General features: G+C 35.0%; 1 protein-coding gene and 1 pseudogene across 8 annotated transcripts in view; both read right to left on the reverse strand.

Annotated features, from left to right (window-relative positions):
* The window catches only part of ABCB7 (ATP binding cassette subfamily B member 7), a 137,226-nt gene that overhangs the window by 12,164 nt on the left and 103,336 nt on the right, over positions 1-21,726 (reverse strand). For 6 of the 8 annotated variants that reach the window (XM_065537820.1, XM_045384092.2, XM_074029905.1 and 3 more), the window contains 3 exons: positions 19,894-19,997; positions 16,886-16,993; positions 6,696-10,345 (listed from right to left, as the gene is read on the reverse strand). In XM_065537820.1, coding sequence (XP_065393892.1) covers positions 10,130-10,345; positions 16,886-16,993; positions 19,894-19,997 — 428 coding nt within the window. In that variant the 3' untranslated portion in view covers positions 6,696-10,129. Of the gene's footprint in view, positions 1-6,695; positions 10,346-16,885; positions 16,994-19,893; positions 19,998-21,726 lie in introns of those variants that run through there. The other 2 variants (XR_010584134.2, XM_065537821.2) reach the window with 1 other exon arrangement.
* LOC123571552 (U4 spliceosomal RNA) lies at positions 5,929-6,059 on the reverse strand (annotated as a pseudogene).

Genomic DNA, 21,726 nt, shown 5'->3' on the forward strand with positions numbered 1-21,726 from the left:
TACTGTGATTGGTCACATGATTTTTGGTTCTTATTGAGGTGCTTTATCATGTGGATAGTTGTTCGGTTTGGTGTTCCTGTAGGAGCGGGAACGGGATGATTGTGGGAAGCCTCTATTCAGGCATGTTGCTCTGCCTCCCTCTCCCATATGATTTTTTACAAATGTTGTTGGACTCGCTTTGCTTGTATTTCATTGAGGATTTCTGCATTTATATATCTAAGAAAAATTGATCTGGAGTTTTCTTGTGATGTCTTTTGTTACGGTATTAAGATAATACTGGCCTCATAGAATGAACCGAGAAAAGTTCTCTACTCTTGTATATCTCAAAAAAGTTTGTGAAGTGTTGGTATCAATGCCTCTTTTAACATTTTGCAGAATTCACTGAGGAAGCCATCTAGGCCTGGGCTTGTCTTTGTGGGTAGTTTTTTATTAGTAATTTATTCTCTTTACTTGTTATAGATCTATTCATAGTATTTCTTAAGTCAGTTTTGTGTCCTTCTATGATATTGTCCATTTCATCTATGTTTCCTAATTTGTTGGCATTTATATATAGTACTCTTCTAAAATACTTTTTTACCTCTGTGGATTCGTAATGATGTCTCCTCTTTCACCATTTCAATCACGTGAGTCTTAAGTATTTTGTTACTTGTCAGTGTAGTTAAAAGACTTTGTTATATTTCAAAAAACAATTCATAGTTGTATTAATTTTATTTACTGATTTTCTATCCTCCATTAATTTGTGCTCTAATATTTATTTGTTTTCTTTTGCTTCCTTTGCATTTAGTTTGCTCTTTATTTTATAGTTTCTTAATGTGAAAGGCTGTGATTATTTTGAGATATTCCTTCTTTTTAAATATAGGTATTTACGACTATAAACTTCCCCCTAGCCACAGCTTTTGCTGCATTCCACATGTTTTTCTTGTGTTTTCATTTTCATTCATCTCAGAGTACTTTCTAAATTCCCTTGTGATTTCTTCTTTATCCTATATTTAAATTATTTTTTAAATTTCCATATATTTATGATGTCTCCAAGTTTCCCTCCACTAATAATTTATTTCATTCTTATTGTGGTCAGAGAACATTCTTTGTATCATTTCAATCACTTTAAATTTATTGAGGCTTGTTTTATGGCCCACCTGAAGAACATGAAGAATATGTATTCTGATTTTGGGTGGAGTGTTCTATAGATGTCTGTTAGGTCTAGTTGATGCATAGCGTCATTTGATACATGGACAGTTGATGCACGGACATTTTGCAGTGTAACATTTTGATTCTATTAATGATGTTCTAAGGATTTTTTTTTTTTAAAGAATAAAACACCTAGGAACACAGCTAACCAAAGAGGTAAAGGACACCTATAAGGATAATTACAAAACACTGCTAAAGGAAATCAGAGATGACACAAATAAGTGGAAGATATTCCATGCCCACGGATTGGAAAAATCAACATCATTAAAATGGCCATAGTGCCCAATGCAATTTACAGATTCAATGCTATTTCTATCAAACCACCAATGTAATTTTTTACAAAATAAGAAAAAAACTATTCTAAAATTCATATGGAACAACAACAACAAAAAAAGGCTCAAATAGCCAAAGCAATCCAAAAAAGAAAGAAAAAGAAAAAAAAAAAAAAAAAAAAACAACAAAGCCAGAGGTATTACATTACCTGACTTCAAACTATACTACAAGGTTATAGTAACCAAAAGAGCATGGTACTGATACAAAAAAAAAAACCAAAAACAAACAAAAAAAGACACACAGACCAATGGAACATAATCAAGAACCTAGACAAAGCTGCATACCTACAATCATCTATGCTTCAACATGGTTGACAAAAATAAGCAAATGGGAAAAGAACACCCCATTCAATAAATGGTGCTGGGATAACTGGCTAACCATATGCAGAAAGAAGACTGAAACTGGACCCATACCTAGCATTGTATACAAAAATTAACTGAAGATGGATTAAGACCTCAAACTACAAAAATCCTAGAAGAAAACCTAGGAAATGCCTTTCTCAACATCAACCTTGGCAAAGAATTTGTGGCTAAGTCCTCAAAAGCAATTACAGCCAAACAAAAAGTGACAAGTGGGACCTTATTAAACTACAGAGCTTCTGTAAAGCAAGATAAACTATCAAGCAAGTAAAAAGACTATGTACAAAATGGCAGAAAATATTCACGAAGTATGCACCTGAAAAAGGCCTATTATCCAGAATCTATAAGGAATACAAACAGTTCAGCAAGCAAAAAACAAATAACTCCATTAAACATGGGCAAAGGACATGAACAGACACTTATCAAAGGAAGACACATAAGCAGCCAACAAACGTGAAAAAGGCTCATCATCACTAATCATTAGAAAAATGCAAATCAAAACCACAATGAGATACCATCTCACACTAGTCAGAATGGCTGTTTTTTGACTAAAGTCAAGAAACAACAGATGCTGGCGAGGCTGCAGAGAAAAGCGAATGCTTATAAACTGCTGGTGGGAATGCAAATTAATTTGGGCTCTGTGGAAAGCAGTTTAAACTTAAAACAGAATTGCCATTTGAATCAGTGATCCCATTGCTGGGTATATACCCAAAGAAAAATAGATCATTATACGAAAAAGGCACATGCACTTGTATGTTTATTGCTGTGCTATTCACATAGCAGAAACATGGAATCTACCCAGGTAGCCATCAATGGTGGACTGGATTAAGAAAGTGTAAATATATACCATGGAATACTATGCAGCCATAAAAAAGAACAAAATCATGTCCTTCACAGCAACACAGATGCAGCTGGAAACCATTACTCTAACTGAACTAATGCAGAAACTTCAAACCAAATATCATATCTTCTCATAAGTGGGAGCTAAATATTGGGGTATATGTGGTTATAAAAATGGGAACAGATGCTGGAGAATACAAGAGAAGGGAGGGAGGGAGAAGGGGTGAAGGTTAAAAAGGACTACCTATTGAGTACTATGCTGACTACCTGGGTGACAAATTCACTTGTACTCCAAACCTTAGCAGCACACAATATACCTTTGTAATAAACCTCCACATGTACCCAAAACAAATGTGGACAAAAAGTATATTTTTAAAAGTAACTTTCTTAGTGATTGTTCTAGGGATTACAATATACATTGTAACTTATGAGAATTTACTTCATATTTGTACTGATTAGTTGCAGTGAAATACAGAAATTTTACTACTATATAGCTTCTTTCCATCCCAGTTTTGTGCTATTGTTATTCATATTATGTCTATATATGTTACAAACCAATAATACATTATTATCATCTTTATAGGACCTTATGTCTTTTTAAAAAGCTGAGAGAACGACACACATATATGCAGAGTTTGTGATATTAGCCTCCTTAGATACCATTTCTGGCTGTCGTCATTCATGCCTGTGGATTCAAGATATCACCTGGTATCATTCCTTATATAGGCTCTGTTTCCATACCCAATAAAAGAATAATATACACATTGTTTTATACAGTTGCTTTATAAGTCAGTTAAGAGAAGAAAGGAAAAGAAACATGCAATTATACTGTCTTTTTAAAGTACTCACGTGATTGCCATTATTGGTGCTTCCTATTTTTTTTCACATTGATTTGAATCACTGTCTAGTGTCACTTGCTTTTTGACTGAAAAATTACCTTTGTATTTCTTATAATGCAAATCACTACTATTGAGTTTTCCTTTTGCTTGTCTGGGAACATCTTATTTCACCTTCATTTCTGAATGAGTTTTGCTAAATATAATATTCTCAGTTGGGTGGTTTTGTTTAATTTCAACAATTTGAACATGTCATCATTATGTCTTCTGGCCTTCAGTGTTCCTGATGAAACTTCACTTGTTAACCATATTGGGGTTTCTTTGTAGGTGATGAGCTATTTTTCTCTTACTGCTTTCGAAATTTTCTCATTTTTGCTCTCATTTGATGTGTCTCTTAGTTTACCCTACTTGACATTTGTTGAGCTCCTTTGATGCGTAATGTTTTGCATCAAATTTAAGTGTTCTTGTGAGTTTTAGTTTTTAGTCCCACTCTCTCCTCCTGGTACTGTGCATATGTTGGTACATATTTCTCTTATTTTTCCCCATTCTTTTTTCTCTGTTTTTAGACTGCATAATCTCTATTGATCTTCCTTCAAGTTCAGATTATTTTCTGCCAGCTCAAATATACTACTGAACTCAGTTATTGTACTTTTCAACTCCAGAATTTCCATTTGTAGACACACACACACACACACTTCTCTTTGTTGACAAATCTTTTGTCTGCTACAAAAGTCATCTGGGCCACTTCTAAGGCAGTGTTTATCACCTGCTTTCCCCCCGTGTATGGGTTGCACATTCCTGTTTCTTTCCATGCCTTGTAATTTTTCGTTGTAAATTAGACATTTTAGATAGTATCTTACAGCAATCTTGGATATTGGTCCTCCTTTCCTGGGGGATTTTAGTTTTTGTTTCCTCCACAGTGTGCAGCCTGATGTTAGCTCTATTTTTTAGTTCAGCTATTAATACCTAGGGGTTGCCCCCAGGTTAGCACAAGGCACTTACTAGCCAACAGGATTTTTACTCTTTATGACTGGATGTGTGCATGTTTGGAGGCTGTTATAAATAGTTCAGGAAATTTATTTTCACCCATGTTCATCAGGGACTAGAAGCTTGGAGGATCCCTCTGTGATCATCCTAAGAAGGCACAGCCTTCAACATACACACAGTCTTTCAGATTGCCAGGGATGAGTATAATTTTATTTTTAATCCTTGTTCCTGGGAGTCACTTCTGGGTCAAAGTAGCTTATTGCAGTGTTTGGTCAAAGGTTGTTTTCAAACTCCTTGTGCCAGTAAAGATTGCACCTTGTGTTGATGGGTCTGCATGTATTGAAATGCTTTCAAGTATGTCCCATGTTCTGCTCTGATTGTTGTGAGTGGGTGCAGCCCAGCACATGCACACAGACTTTTCAACCCCCATAGTTGACTGCACTGTCAGGACGGCTCTTCTTGGCTTTCTCTTTCATGTTTCTATTAAACTTCTGGCTGCTTTGCATGTGCAACCTTCCCTTAATTGATCTCCACCAAGATCTCCATCCACTGTTTTTGACAACATCTTTAGGGATGAAGTTCTTCATGCTCTGTTCCAAATGAAGTCAGTTTCCACAGGCAGAGCTATGGAACTGTTTTTATTGCATGCCTTTCCCCGTGGGCAGAACCTCTGCACCACTGAACTGAAGCTGAGGGTGGAGCTCATTTTTCCTCAAATCATTTTACTCATGGGTGATGGGGTGGGGTGGAAGTCCCCAGTATTTGCCAGTTTCCTTCTTTGGGTGATGCCTCCAATGTTATGAGCAAGCTGGGATAGAGAAAATCAGGGCCCCCTTATTCTCAGTCTTTGCATAGAATAGAATTTCTATTCTTAAGGGGTTGGGGGTAGGGCTGGGTGGCAGAAGGCATCTCTAGTCCTTTTGGCTTTGTCTGCTGGCATAGAGTTTCTGCAACACAGGTTTAAGTGTGTTTGTATGGGGTTGAGGGGTGGGATAAGAAATGTAAACAGTTGGCCCTGACAGGGTGAAACTCTAGCCCCAGAATGGGAGCTGAGAGAAGAGTGAGCCCCACCTACCCCCATCATCTTCACCATACACGCCCTGAATGGAGCATCCAGGGTAGAACACTCAGGTAACACTTGGATGGGGGTGGGGGACATATGGAACAGGTTGTTCCTCAAAGACCACAAACTCTTGCTGTTGTTAATAAGATTCAACAGATTTTCTTGAATGGATGTTTCTCTATTTCCTGTAGGCCCTTAAGACAATTTTCAGAAATTTTAAATGATTGCTTTTTAAAAAACAATTTTACCAGTAAAAATGTTGTTTTGCTGGGGAGAGGGTCTATTGAGCTCCTACTTTGCCATTATGGAAGTCCTACTCTCCAATTTATTTATTTCACCAATACCAACTATATTTCAAGTCATAATGGCCAGGTATTGGAAAAAATTTTCAATTAGCAATAACTGTGCCTCGGATATACTTCATTGGTTATGATACCACCACTGTGCAAAGCTTCCAATTTATTTTAAAATGTAACTTGAGTGGAAATGTGGTGTAGTAGAAGGAAGAACAGACTAGGTGTCAGGAGCCAGGGTTTTCATCCCAACTTGGCCTCAGTTTCTTCATTTGTAGAGTGAGGGGATTGTATTAAATGACCTCTAAACTCCTTCTAACTTTAAAATCTCATGATTTTATGAAACTGAAACTACTGTAGCTGTGTAAGAACAGGAAGTATGGAAACAATCCACTGACCTTTTTTTAACCAAAAAATGCTCCAACTTGTTTTTAATTAGAACATGCATTTCATTTCCAACTCTACCTAGTTAATAAAATTGCTAGTTTATCACACGATTTGCAGTCAAGACATTTCTATACCCAAAAGTTTACTTCCTAATCATTAGAACTGATTGGTACGACAGCTTAATGTTAACTGAAAGCACACTATAATTTGCTGCCATTTTACCCACATTATGAGTTTCACAATTACTTTCTCTTAGAAACAATTCCAAGTTTTTACCTTCTGCGTAAGGCTGTAAGGTCATACCCTCAGAGTGTCTCTTAATTATCTGTATTTATTCTCAGTATGTGAATGACAAAATATCAGTTTTCCCTGGACATTGCAGAGAAGAGTTGCTTCAATGGGATACCCATTTCTAGTCACAAATATAACGTTTATTTAGTAATGTTTATCTACACAGATTGCTATAAACAGTAACAGTGAGGTAAAGGGCCTCTCTTGAGTTATTTTGTCTTAACTAACCAATTTTAACCTATTTGATTTGGTATTGTCATTTACTATACAATTTACATTAAAAATCTATATATTCAAAGGGATTTGTTTACAATTTAAGAAAACTGCAATTGCAAACATATTTAAATGCTTTCAACTATTAATTCATGACAGACTGTCTAGTAATAAAGATACAAGGTAAGATAACTATGAATATACACTGGCAAAAGTTGCTACTCAGTGACACATTCAGCAAGTAGGAAGGATAAAAGCAAGATGGCAGTATGGACAAAGACATCCAGAAATAAGGAATCATACAATCTTTAAATATCTTGCCTTTAAAGCAAAAAAAAATTTTAAAACCGGCCATCTTCACAAACTACTTTGTCACCATCTAAAGGAATGACACAATATTTATCTTAAGGTTTATAAAAGGTGCAAATCTCTGTAGAGGAAAAACAAACGCATATCTTGAGCTTGTTCATGTCCAAATGCTAAGGTCTCTTTCTGATTTGCAAAAGTGACCCTCAGACTTTAGCTGTTAAAAATTTCCAAATGAGGCCATCTGCTCACCAAGATATTTCTATGTTAAGAACCTTCAGTAAGGCATCTGGCCCAGTTTGTATAATCCCAAATTACCTTGGTTTCAACTTAATTTTTGTAAACTGGAAGTCCCTTAGGAAGAAAGTAAAATTTTCAATCTTTAAAATAAAGAGATATAAAAAATAAAACCTTATCATCTTGCTCCGTTTTCAGATTACATATTCTAAAACTGTACCTTATTCATCCCAATATATTAAAAAACATTATGTTGCAACACTGATTTAGAGATTTATACACTTTATCCTTTTGTGTGAGTACATAATATTATAATATAAAATTAGTACACTATAATTAAATGCCCTTTTTCTTGGCATTTCCTCTGAATGAATCATCCTAGGAAGCTTTTCTTTCATCTCCATTTGTCTATTATTTCCCTGTATAGAACCACCTTAATATGAAGTGGTTAAAAGAAATGCCTTTAAGACTTAGTTATGGACCCTACAATAACTGCTTTTCAAGTAATTTAAGATTTTGTTAGTTGAAAATAATGGTTAATGACCACAATGGACTAGGGACCACTTGCAATCATATGAAAACAAAATAGCTTCATATCTCTTAGTGGGAAAATTATCCACACCTTGGAAACACTCCTAAACTTCTTGGACTACAGTTTTCCCATATCATAAAATAACTTACTTTGAACACTATTCACACCTCAAAATGAATTATTACTGACAGTTACTTCAATATTATGTGTTTGTTTATGTGGTTAAGCAAAATCTTTTCCATCAGCATCACTGGAAATGTATAGAGGGAATTAACAGAGAAGCAACATTTATATTGAGACTTTAACCACATTTCCAGTAATGCAACGGATTCATTAAAAGTGCTCCCCGCTGCCAGAAGAGCAGTAACAACTATGGTTTCAGAGTAAGAAATGCTGAAAAGGAAAAAAATAACAAAAAAAACCCGAATCCATTTTTCAGTTGATTATGCATCTCAGTATTAACTCTAGCTTTAAAAAGAAGATCTTGCATCACTTACTCTGGTAGCAAAGACTATGAAATACTGGTTTCATGTTACTTACCAAATTACCTTTATATAACAAGAGTGGGCACCTAAGTTAGATAAGATCAGCTATCCACCCACCAATGTCAACAATACTAATCTCTCCCATATCAAATTATCATGAAAATTTTCTTAAAACTATAAACCACTAAAGTAAGTATATTAGGACCTTTTCTGAGAAATAAAACCTTATTACATAGTTATATGGCCATTCATGAGGTGCTTATGTTTTCGAATTGAATGATTACTACCAAACAAATGAAAGCAAGTTCATACTGGAAAAGAGAACTTTCTAAGTGAATGTATACCAGTATTTTATTAATTCTAGCAGGTAAAACTTGATTATGTTGTTTGGGCTCTTCCTTGTTATGTCAGGCTTAAAGAAACTAATTAAATTACTGAAAAGTAAGGGAAGATCTTGTAATAAAGAAATTCTGAAGTGTCAACACAGATTAGAGTCTTGATCATCTAAAGAGAATAATATGTAATACTCTATTTACCTAAATGTTAATATTTTTTAAATGGACACTGATTTATACACATGTGAGCATGTGTATGTATGCACGACATCCCATTTACTTGTTTCTTAGTAAACTTCGAATAGAAAAAGCAGCACATTTAAGATGGCAATAGAAAATAAATGTACTTTCTAAGCTTTTCAGATTACTCCCAGTATAGCGACTTTCAAATTACATAGGAATTTGTAAATCTTTAAAGAAAATTGTGTAGTTTGGTCCAAAACAAAAACAATGCCTCATTTTTTGTGGAAAAATAAAATTCTAATCACTAGATGATAGTTATGGTGCTGCTTAATGATGAAGAATATTCTAAATAGCAAAAGGAGAATGAAGGTTTTTTTCCTTCAAAAAGTACATATTTGCAAATACTTCAAAAATTCTAAGTATAGGCCGGGCATGGTGGCTCATGCCTGTAATCCCAGCACTTTGGGAGGCCAAGGTGGGCGGATCATGTGAGGTCAGAAGTTCAAGACCAGCCTGGCCAACATGGCAAAACGCTGTCTCTACTAAAAATAGAAAAATTAGCCAGGTGTGGTGGCACATGCTAATTCCAGCTACTTGGGAGGCTGAGGCATGATAATTGCTTGAACCCAGGAGATAGAGGTTGCAGAGAGCCGAGATGTGCCACTGAACTCCAGCCTGGGTGACAGAGTCAGAATCTGTCTAAAAACAAAAAAAAGTAAGTAATCTATTGAGTAAGACATCAAACTATAAATGCATGTCTATTTCTGATACATTCTAATTTTAAAAGTTTATAAATTCATTTTCACATCAATTTCAATTGGAGGGAGGAGGGAGAAGAAACAATAAACTTACACTATCCTCTTTTACTTTCATTTTAAGAAACAGACACTTTCCCTCTAAATTGTCAGCATAAAGGAGGTTTTAAAAACTACAAAAATTGGGAAACCAATCTGATTCATCTGGCTATAGATATCAAATGAATGTCAGGCTTCAAGAGGGTAATGTGGTAATATCAAACAGGTAGCAAAAATTATGCATTGAGCACAACCAGGACAGTGACAAGAAAATAATTTGGGGATAATTACAGATGCCGCATTAAATAGATTGTGAAAGATGTAAAACTCAAATCCCCTTTTAAATAAATCTTATCTAAAAGAAGGATTATAGAAAATGGGAATGTATGATTTTTTTAATAAAACAATTCTGCTTCAGTGCAAATATGTAGTCCAAAACAACAAAAAAAGAAAATGTCTTATGTGACTTAGCACGAACAGTTTCCACAGCCTTTCACACTATTGACAATTTCTTCTTGTAGTTTCTTTCTTTCCTCCTCTTTGGATATATTTTCTTTCTTTGCTTCCCATTTGGGGTTATCATGGTTCTGCACACGGCTGCTCTGTGTATGCCACATTTCTGAATAGATACTATGAGGGTTAGCAAGCAAACCATGGTGGGTACCACGTTCGGCTACCTTACCCTAAAAAGCAAACACATGAGAAACACGGAGAAAGGTCATTTAACTAGCATAATAACTGAAAATACCAAATACTTTCTAACTAAGGATTTTGAAGGATTTGCATTCATTAAAATACTTCTCCCAATTCCTCATACACAGTATAAGTGAAAAAAAATTTAGGTAGGAATGCTTTCCTTCCTGTTGAGCTATCCAGTGCCAGTGAACAAACAAAAGGCTATAAAATTTCTAATACCATAAACACCATTTTACTTAAAGGAAATAAAATTGTAATGTTTCATTTGTCATTTTGAAGGGAAGGTTAAAATGTAAAAAGGTGATATTTTCCGTAATCAGAAAATATTCAAATCAAAAGCACTGCTATTTACACAGGCACTTAAAAGATTTAAAAATAATATCCTTAAATCCTTATGTGTACTTTGAAATAAAAAAGATTTCATAAAATAAAAAGATTTAATGAAAATGAAAAGCTTACTTCTTCCAGTAGCTGTTTTTGTTAACAATGGTTATTAAACTTAACACTGCAAAGATTTGGTGGTATAGATTCCAAACTCTGATCTACAATTAATTTGTTTCTTGATAGCTATGGTTAACCATGCTGAGAGACAAAAGGAACTCTGTCACTTTTACTGGTATTCCTGGGAACAGGACTTTTACAATAAACCCTTAAGTAAAATAACTGAAATTTGTCTGTGCCTACTTTTAAGTATTTACATGTAAGGTTATACTGCTGTTTCTTGATTTATTCATTTCTGGCATTATCTACTAACTCCCTATTATGGAATACGGAGATTCAACACTCATACTATCCCACATTCCCACTACTCCATCATTTACTCTCCTAATAACATCAGTTACATCACAAATTTTGATTCAGTGTTTACCTTATTACAACTATGTAAGTATTCCCTGCTTAGCTAAGTAGGTACTAGGATTATATATACATTTTCTTATACAGTCTTTTAATCCTGCTAGACTTAGTAACTTGCTTGTTTCTTTTTCATTTGCTTAGTTTTCTATGTCACTATTGGAAATCTCTCTAAAGTTTATTACAGAATTACAAAACCCTTTTCAACAGTATTTTCCTCATAATCAACTACATTAGGTAATCTATTAGTTTATTTCCCCCCACCACCCAGAGATATTTCCTTCAGAGCTTTTAGGTTGTTTTCTACATCCTCAATTCTGAAGTTGTATGATAATGTGCCCTGATATAGCTTTATTTTTCCTTTCCATTCATTGTGGTGGGTCCTCAGGCCCTTTCAATCTAGAAACTCTTGCTCTGAAGTTCTAGACACTTTTTTGGTATTACTTTCTATGGCAAAAAACACAATAACTTTTGCAACAACCTATTATTTGACAATTTCCTCCCCTGTTTCTGGCCTCTCTAGAACTACCACTAGTCAGATGTTGGACTTTTAAGACAAATTCTCTTGTTTTCTGATCTTTTCTCTATATTCTCTCTCTTTTGGAGATTTTCTCGACTTTATTTCAGCAAAGACATTTCTCATTTCTAAAATCTTGTTCTCAGGTCGTTCCTTTATTTATTTATTTACCAAACCCATTTTAAAATGTTGAAATATTTCAAGAGTGATACAATGAACAACACTATATGCTTCTCCTAGTTTGGCAACCGTTATTTTTTCTTACATTTGCTTTCTCCACCTCACCTTCTCTCTATATATACATTATTTTTTTGCTACACCATCTGAGAATGAGCTGCAGACATCATTACATTTCACCCCTAAATATTTCATTAGCATGTATCCCCTAAAAACAAAGACATTCTCCTATATGACTTAAATACAACTATATCACACTCAGGAAATTTAACAATGGCTGGCCATGGTGGCTCATGCCTGTAATCTCAGTTCTTTGGGAGGCTGAGATGAGAGGATTGCTTGAGCCCAGGAGTTTGAGACCAGCCTGGGCAACATGAGGAGATACCTGCCCCCGCCCATCTCTACCAAAAAAAAAACAAAAAACCCAACAAAAAAAACTGAACAATGATATGATATTCTTATTTAACATACAGCCCATATTCAGACTTCATCGATTGTACCAATAATGTCCTTTATGCTTTTTTTCCATCTAGGATCCAATCAGGATCAACGCATTGAATTTATAACAGCTTTGTTCTAGTCTGTGTGTGTGTGTTTGTGACGTTGATATTTCTAAAATGTCCAGTCCTGCTTTTAAAAGACTGCCCTTCAATTTGTATTTGTCTAGTTGTTTCTGATTATTAGATTCAGGCTAAACTTTTGTTTTTTTGAGATGGGATCTTGCTATATTGCCCAGGCTGGTCTCGAACTTCTGGGCTCAGGTAATCCTCCCACCTCTGCTTCCCAAAGTGCTGTTATTACCCGCATGAGCCACCACGCCCAGCCCAGGTTAAACATTTTGGGTAGAAAGAAAAGATAATATATCTTCAGTGCATTACATCAGGAGGTACATGAGTTCAATTTTGCTCCATTACTGATATTAGGTTTGATCATTTGGTTAAGGTGACATCTACCAGTTTCTCTATTTCTCTATTTTCAAGGTATTTTTTTCTCTAATTAGTAAGTAATCTATGGTAATTTCAAACCGTGCAAATATTCTAGCCTCAATAGCTTTACACCACATGGTTTCAGCAACGAGTGAGGACCCTTACCTGAATCAATTATTACAATGGTGGCTGTAAAATGTGATTTTCTAAATTTGTAATTCCTTTTACATTTCATGTGTTAGTTGGTTTTCTTCCTAAAGGGGAACTGTCCCTTTCCCCTTGATAATTTTTGTTTTAGCACTATCATCATGGATGCATAGATGTCTTTTATTCAATGTATTATAATTAATTAGTGTCATTATTCTTTTTATGCCCCAATTGGCTAGTGGGAGCTCATTCAAAATGGTTCCTGTGTCCTCATGACTTGTGTTCGTTAGTTTCCCTGACCCAGATCAGGAATCAACTACTTCTCCAAAGAGTGTTGGTTGCTTTTAGTGAGGAACAGTATTTAGTGCCCAAGATCTGGTTGCCAAGTATACTCATTACTACTGGGTTTTCACTGCTTCTAGGCCTCTTCAGTGAACAGAGTTAGGACATTTTTTTAAAATCATAAATTCAGACTGATAATTCTATTCCAATATATCGCAAGGGTCTCCTCTTCTTTGCCAATTCCATATTTGTATCTTTCTTCTCCCAAGAGATCTGTTTCCCAACATCAATGTATTTACTCATAAGCTCAATCTTACACTATACACAAAAATAGTCTCAAAATGGTTACCCCCACACTACTACCAACAATACACTAAGTTCGAATTTCCTTTGGGTTATTTTTGTCTTTAAAATATATTCCACGAAGGGTATATAATCAAAGTAATATGTTCAAAAGTTACTTGGCTTAATTCTATTTTTCTTCTGGGTGGTTATGTTAGCAATTTTATATGCAATTAGTTTTACTTCTTTCTGTTTGTATTTAATTTTTATTTTTCCCCTTGTTGATTTAATTTTATTTTTGAAGGTATAAAAATACTAAGCATGGTTCAAAAGTAAAATATTAAAACTTCATTCTCTTTTCTGTATCTAACCCTTTGTACTCGCATCCCATAGGCAGCCAATTGCTTTAGTTTCTAGTTTACCCTTTGAGTTTGTTTTTGCAAAAATAAGCAGATATACATATATTCTTTTTTTCCCTATCTTCTTTGCAAAAGGTAGCATGCTATATTCTCTTTTATATCTACTTTTTTTTTCCCACTTACCAATATATCCTACAGATCAGGCCATATAAGTTTCCTTTACTTTTTTTTTGTTGTTGTTTTTAATTTTTGGAGACAGAGTCTCGCTATGTTGTCCAGGCTGGTCTCCACCTCCTGGGCTCAAGTCATCCTCTCACCTCAGCCTCCCAAGTAGCTGGGATTACAGGTTACTTTTTTTTCTTCTGTCCTTATTTTAGAAATACTATATTTTCCACGATCTCTGAGCATATTAAGAAAGTCTACATTTTCCATTGAGTTCCTTTTTTTCTGTTTTGGAGGTCTATCCACTGACATTTAAGAATAGAGCATTGAAAGGCTGATCGGAAGCTCTGTGTGCATTACGATGCCTTCTAAACCAGTGGACTTCATGGTAGGATGATTATGTAGATATCTGGACATTTTGTTGGGGTTCCCAAATACAAGTATCTTTTTTTTTTTTTCCTGGGGCTGCTTTTGTTTCTCCAGAGAAGAATCCTCCAATTATTTGCTGATGAGGAAAGGAGTAGTGATGGTAAAATAAACAACTGGTTGGCAAAGTTCTTGGAGCCAGTGGCACAAGAGGGCCTGTGGTCCTATCCTTTGGTATGTTTTGATTTTCAGTTAATCTCTCCCTTCATTGTTAATGTGCCTGGTGGTCTGCTTGTGTCCGAAGCCAGTAATTTCCTGATAAGTAAATCTCCAGACTCGTGCTAAGGAACTTTATTTCTTATGCAGTCTTACACTTAATTGTTACTTTCAACCTCATGCTTATCACCACTTTTCATCATACCTGGTGCCTTCAATTCCTGAGCCTTTTCAGGGGTCTACAACATGAATCAATTTGCTTTTTTTTAAAAATTGATGTTTCTCTCTTTTTCATACACAGTATTGAACTTTTTAGCTCTGCTAATCTATCTACTTACCAGTTTCCCCAATTTGCTGATATCTCTTGTCCACTGTTATTTCCTCTCCTATTATTTTGTCCTTATGGCTTTATACTTATTATACTTATTTATTAACTTTCATTTTAGTATGGTTAGGGGAAGAAGAGATAAACAAATGTATCCAACCTTCCACGTTTAACTAGAAGTTCCCTAGATATGCCGTCTTAACATTAACACTACTATAAGAAATTGCTGACAGAACACAGAGGTGACAGATTATTAGTCAAAGTTAAGGTCATATTAGTTTCACTAGAAAATGAAAATCTGTTATGTTCATAATTAGACAACTACAGAATCATCAAATTATGAATAATAAAGAGATTCTTCTTTAGACACAGTTGCTAATGATCAGTAATAAATTAGGTCCAATTACAACCCAAAATCCAAGTGGCAATGGTATAAAATAAGTGTATAGATACTATGAATTACATGGCATGAGGCAGGTGATCACATGCCTGCTAACATATTTTAACAACTTCTATTTGTAAAAAAAGGCTCTCACTAAATGGCTGCATAGAATCAGAAAGCTTATAAAAAAGTAGCAGATTTTATTTAATATTCTTGAACATCAATGATATAATAAGGTATATTTACAAAATTTCCCATTTAAGACATTCTGGTACAACCATACCGGAAAAATCAGTTTGGTAATGAATGTAAATATTTAAGAACAAACCAACAGAAAGGCCTAGGGTCACAAGCATGCAAGCAACTTATGAAGGTAATAGTATACAAACCACAACACTGAATACCCTATAAGAAATTTTAGTGGAGTGAAAAAGTCCCTTTAAATAGTTCAATATACAGATAGTACATGAGAATGCTTCTCTCTAAACTCTTATTACACAGGTTTTCAAAATGTGACCAGGCGTGGTGGTTATGCCTGTAATCCTAGTACTTTGTCGGGGTGAGGCAGGCAGGTCGCTTGAGCTCAGGAGTTCGAGACCAACCTGGGCAACATGGTGAAACCCCATCTCTACAAAAAATTAGCTGGGCGTGAGGCACGTGCCTGTAGTCCCAGCTACTTGGGGGGCTGAAGTGTGAGGATTGCTTGAGCCCAGGAGGTCGAGGCTGCAGTGAGCTGAGATCGTGCCACTGTACTCCTGGGTGACAAAGTAAGACCGTGCCTCAAAAAGAAAAAAAAAACCAAAATGATAAAGAATTGAAGATATATTTATTAGAAGGGAAAAATAATTACAGAAAAGGCTGAATGCAGGGTAGAAAACTGCATAATGTTAGAAATAATCAAGTACTAGGCAGGTGTGGGGAGAAGAGGTCCTTACAGGAAGGAGAAAATAAAAATTATTGCAATTTTCAAATCTACCCATCACAATAGTGGTACTCTGATTTGTCTAGACTTTTACAGTATACTCGTATAGTAATTTCCTTAGAAGAGATAAAGCAGGCTATATTTTTCTTACTTTCCTGAGAAGGAAAAACATAAAATAAAAATGATCATGTTTGAAAATGACCACTTTATTTTATGGTAATTTTCTTTTAACCATCAAGGGTATGTGCAGGTATTAGAAAAATAAAAATATATAATACAGCAAAGACACTGAGCAAATAGTCTATTCAGAGCAAAAATGAATGCAGAAAAGTTATTTTATATATGCACCATTGAAAACCTGCTTCTATTGTGAAGATTTAATGCTTTCCTGATTAAACTTTTGTTTGTAATACTTTAATAGAGAGTGAGTTAATATAGTTTATTCCTTCTTGGAAGTGACATGCATTATTTCCAATCAAAAGGGGCTAAAAACAGAATCTCATCAGGATTCAATCTCAACCAAATAATGTAAGAAACAATATTTAAGCTTCTTGTATCTATAACAATTTCCAGTGTTCCTCAAATACTAAACTTCAAAGTTAAATCTCTTACCTGGTCCAAGACAATGATTTCATCTGCATCAACCACTGTTGACAATCTGTGTGCAATGAAAATAGAAGTTCTGTGTTTGACCACATCCTTCATGGCACCAAGAATAGTCTGCAAGTTTGGTAATATGAAGAACAGGAGAAAATAAAAAGAACTATGCATTAGGCAAATGTAAATTAAAATAATCATACATTTCCTAAAGGAACACAAAAAATGCCAGTTAATCTTTTATTATGTAAATTTTATACTGATACCAAATATTACACCTAATCTAATTGCTAAAAGGAAGGGGAGAAAGCAAAAAGAGAAGGCAAATATGATCACATTATCATAGAAAAAAATTCTTTAAGATAGGCAACATTTCTCAAAATTACAAAATCTGGGAGAAAGTAGTAAACATTATAAGTAGTAAACATATCAACTCTCGTGATAACAGGAACATAGCCACATATAATGTTTACCAATGAGAACAAAACTAAAATGAGGAGAGACTTAAGTGATAGGACAGAGAGAAATTCAAAATAATCCAAAGATAGGGAGATTCAAAGACTATAGGAACATTTGCTTTTCCTTAGTTCAAACTCAGAGGACAGAAGGGGAAACAATGATAACTGTATATTTTTAACTGCAGAAACCTCTTTTTCAAAAGCATTCTGACTTCCTAATGCATCCCGGAAATATACTTTTGTTTATTCCCTGTAAAGTATAAGAGTTGTGTATATATTCAGCTATACTTGGAAACCTGGGTCTAAGTACAGCAAGCTAGATGGAAACAGCAGTGTGGGGAATAGGGATATACCCAAATTTCCTATGAATATTTCTGAACATTTTATTTATTAAAGGAATAAAATTATCAAGAGCAAATGGTTACCCAGGAAAAGATCTTATATTTTACTAGGGCAGACTGATAATAAGGTACAAGGCCAATACTAAGAAAGCCTGTTATGTTTGTGAGGACTCCTTTTTTAACCTTTAACAACTTAAACTCTGACATCCTACTGAAGACACTGGACTTTTTTAAAAGGCCCATTAAAATTTACCAAATCTTCCAATAACTCCTCCCCTTGGGGGGTTGTCTGTTGGCTCTTAATGGGTTATGCTCTCTGACATAATAAAGCTGTATGATTCAAATAATGACTGTTGGTAGGTCTTTTAGTTTGTGGTAGTATGACACATTTTTAGGTAAAAAGTTCTTATAAGCATGTTCCTACTTTTCCTATGAATGGGGTCTGGTCCTGCTTATGGTTCACTTTAAATATAACAAATCCCCAGGCTAACCAATTCACTTCAAAATTCAATTGCTTTAAATATGCTGCAGATCAAACAATGGGCCCTGAAACTTAACTCTGTATGCAAATATTATGTCACACAGCCTGCAAAGCTGAATTAGGCCTATCCTTCAACACTAGGTTTACACTATGTATTGAATTAAAAGGTAGTTGAATGAAGGAAATTGACAAATGCATCTGTCTATCTTCAGTTCTAGATTAAGGGGATATGATAATGAAATTACCATTGTTGTTGAGACTTTTGTATGTAATGTAAAGATGTTGCTATGAAATCTAACGCAGCTGTGGGGCAATGTCATGACATCAGTGTCACATCTTGGTGTTTCATAACACTTCCAGTGAAATGAATACAAATTGATACCAACACTGCAGCTTGTGTATGCCTGACTTGCATCTCATGAGTTGCTCCATGATAAGTGAAAGACTATCTGGTATGTACTATGTCACAGGTTTCACAATCACTTCCATGACTATTTTAATGAGTATTAAGTGGCAATAGGAGAGAGACTGAAACTTTCTTCCTTTGTCAGCATATCAGGTGATTCTTACAGCTTTATAAGATGCAGGGGCAATGCAACAACAGCATAAGTTATCACATAGTTCCAAAAGGAGACACATTTGCAAATGGACTTAACACTGTGGTATTTCCAGTTCAATGCAACCTGGCATTCTTACCATCAACACTTGCCATATGGAAAAGGGGAGATAGGCATTTTACTCTATAGCACTTACTATTGAAGTTTATTTAAAATACAAAGTAATGCAGCCATTTTACTGAAACTTCCAAGTATTAAATATTGAAGAGCTAGTAATGGGATGGCTGGGTCATATGGTACTTCTAGTTCTAGATCCTTGAGGAATCGACATACTGTTTTCCATAATGGTTGAACTAGTTTACAATCCCACCAACAGTGTAAAAGTGTTCCTATTTCTTCACATCCTCTCCAGCACCTGTTGTTTCCTGACTTTTTAATGATTGCCATTCTAACTGGTGTGAGATGGTATCTCATTGTGGTTTTGATTTGCATTTCTCTGATGGCCAGTGATGATGAGCATTTTTTTCATGTGTCTGTTGGCTGTATGAATGTCCTCTTTTGAGAAATGTCTATTCATATCCTTTGCCCACTTTTTGATGGGGTTGTTTGTTTTTTCTTGTAAATTTATACCCAAAGGATTATAAATTATGCTGCTATAAAGACACATGCACACGTATGTTTATTGAGGCACTATTCACAATAGCAAAGACTTGGAATCAACCCAAATGTCCATCAGTGACAGACTGGATTAAGAAAATGTGGCACATATACACCATGGAATACTATGCAGCCATAAAAAAGGATGAGTTTGTGTCCTTTGTAGGGACATGGATGCAGCTGGAAACCATCATTCTCAGCAAACTATTGCAAGAACAGAAAACCAAACACCGCATGTTCTCACTCATAGGTGGGAACTGAACAATGAGATCACTTGGACTCGGGAAGGGGAACATCACACACCGGGGCCTATCACGGGGGGGGAGGGGGGAGGGATTGCATTGGGAGTTATACCTGATGTAAATGACGAGTTGATGGGTGCTGACGAGTTGATCGGTGCAGCACACCAACATGGCACAAGTATACATATGTAACAAACCTGCACGTTATGCACATGTACCCTAGAACTTAAAGTATCAAAAAATAAAAATAAAAAAATAAAGAGTTTTATATTTTAATCATAACTTACTTCTTCAGTAATCGAATCTAACGATGAAGTAGCTTCATCATAGAGTATGACTGGGGGGTCCTTCAAAATGGCTCTTGCAATTGCTACTCTTTGCTTTTCTCCTCCTGGTAAAGGAAAAGTTTACTTTAAGGAAGCATAGTGCATGCATATTTTATGTTTCTAGTGTTTCCATTGATTATAACCACCAAGTAATACATTGAACATTTCCCTATTCTCCTGATCACAGTTCATTTTACTGAGTTGTAGAGTTGAAGTTCATATATAATATCTTTTGACAAATTACATTCCCTTAAACATGAATGCACTACTGAATTCTGACTTCATAGCAGGTGGGAAGAATGAGAATGAGGCAGGAAGGTAACAACTTTGATTCTACTATTATTATTCTACCAGAAATATGCTCATTATGTGTTACTTTATATTACAGATAATTCTCAATGAACAGCAATCTCAGAAAATTTCAATGACAGAATTGACAATGCCAAAAAAATCAATATCTGAAACCTGAAGACATTAAACTATGAATAACTGAATTCGTCTCTTAAGATAAAAAAGTAGCATTCAGCCAGTATTCTCAAAGATTGTTTTTTGACAGAAAGCTATTATTTTCACAGCATTCTTCAAAGTTAAAGGCATATACTAGATATCTCTTCCTTTATTTAGGTATTTATTATAGGTCTCTAGCATATCAAATTTTTAAAATAGAAAGGATACAGGCCCAGAAAAGTTAAGTGATTTGCTCACGGTCACTGAGCAAGAACCTGGACTAGACCCATTCCAGTCCAATGCTCTTCTTATCACAATGTGTAAGCCCACATTTATTCCTAAACACAAGAATAAATATTTTGAAAGTATTTCTTAAATAAATAGGGAAAATATGCAGTGAAATGTATAGAAAACTTTCTTTTATTACTGGGACTACTGTAGGTCTAAGGTCATCAATCTTATATAGAACTATAGTTGGAAGTACAGAAGATGGTACTCTGCTGACTATGTCCCTTTTAGCTTCTTTTCTTGTCTATTATACATTATCAATGTCTGAAAAAACATATTTTTCAGCTTAAGTAACCTCTTTAAGAAATAAGCTCTAACCATTATCTGGTACATTAAATATTTTTATTTTTACTTGTTCTACAATTATTCTCTTTGGCCTATAAAGGGGCTCCTTATTTTTAATATTAGTAAGTTTATATTTATGCTAGCCATATGCTTCCCCACCTCACAAGATCAAAATTCTCCTAACAAGGCAGGTACCATAAGTACTATCTTCCTGCCTACCTATCAACCCAGTAGCAGAAAGTTCCTCAAAGAAGTAGATATTCAGAGGAAGGACTAGTTTTGAAGTGCCTCTCAAATTTCAAGTGGAAACCAACTAAATTGTAATTCTATTCAATAGTATTTTGGAACTCGGAGAAGAAATGTCTGTTTATTCTCTAACATAATTATTAGCATAGATGCTAAATAATAAATTGCTCATTTTGAGAGGTATGGTTGTAAGGAAATGGGAAATAGGTAAGAATAAAATTTCTTTAGCTATTCCTATCCCCCACAGGCATGCAGAAAGGAAAAATAAGATTACAAAACAGAACACAGCATAGCTGGCTGAGGCAAAGTCATGCATTAAGAGGGCTAGTTCATATTACATGATAAATTAGGGATCGCCAGAATTAGCCAAATGGACACATAATTTGGGGGTGGGCCAGATAACTGGAAATTACTCCTATTAAAAGCAGTAATAAAGTGCAAATGTGGACTGGAATGATACCGGCATCTTATACTACCAGGTAATGACCCAACCAACTTAACTTGAAAGTAATCTTTGCTTAAAATTTT

This window comes from Macaca fascicularis, chromosome X, assembly GCF_037993035.2.
Source record: "Macaca fascicularis isolate 582-1 chromosome X, T2T-MFA8v1.1".
NCBI lineage: Eukaryota > Metazoa > Chordata > Mammalia > Primates > Cercopithecidae > Macaca > Macaca fascicularis.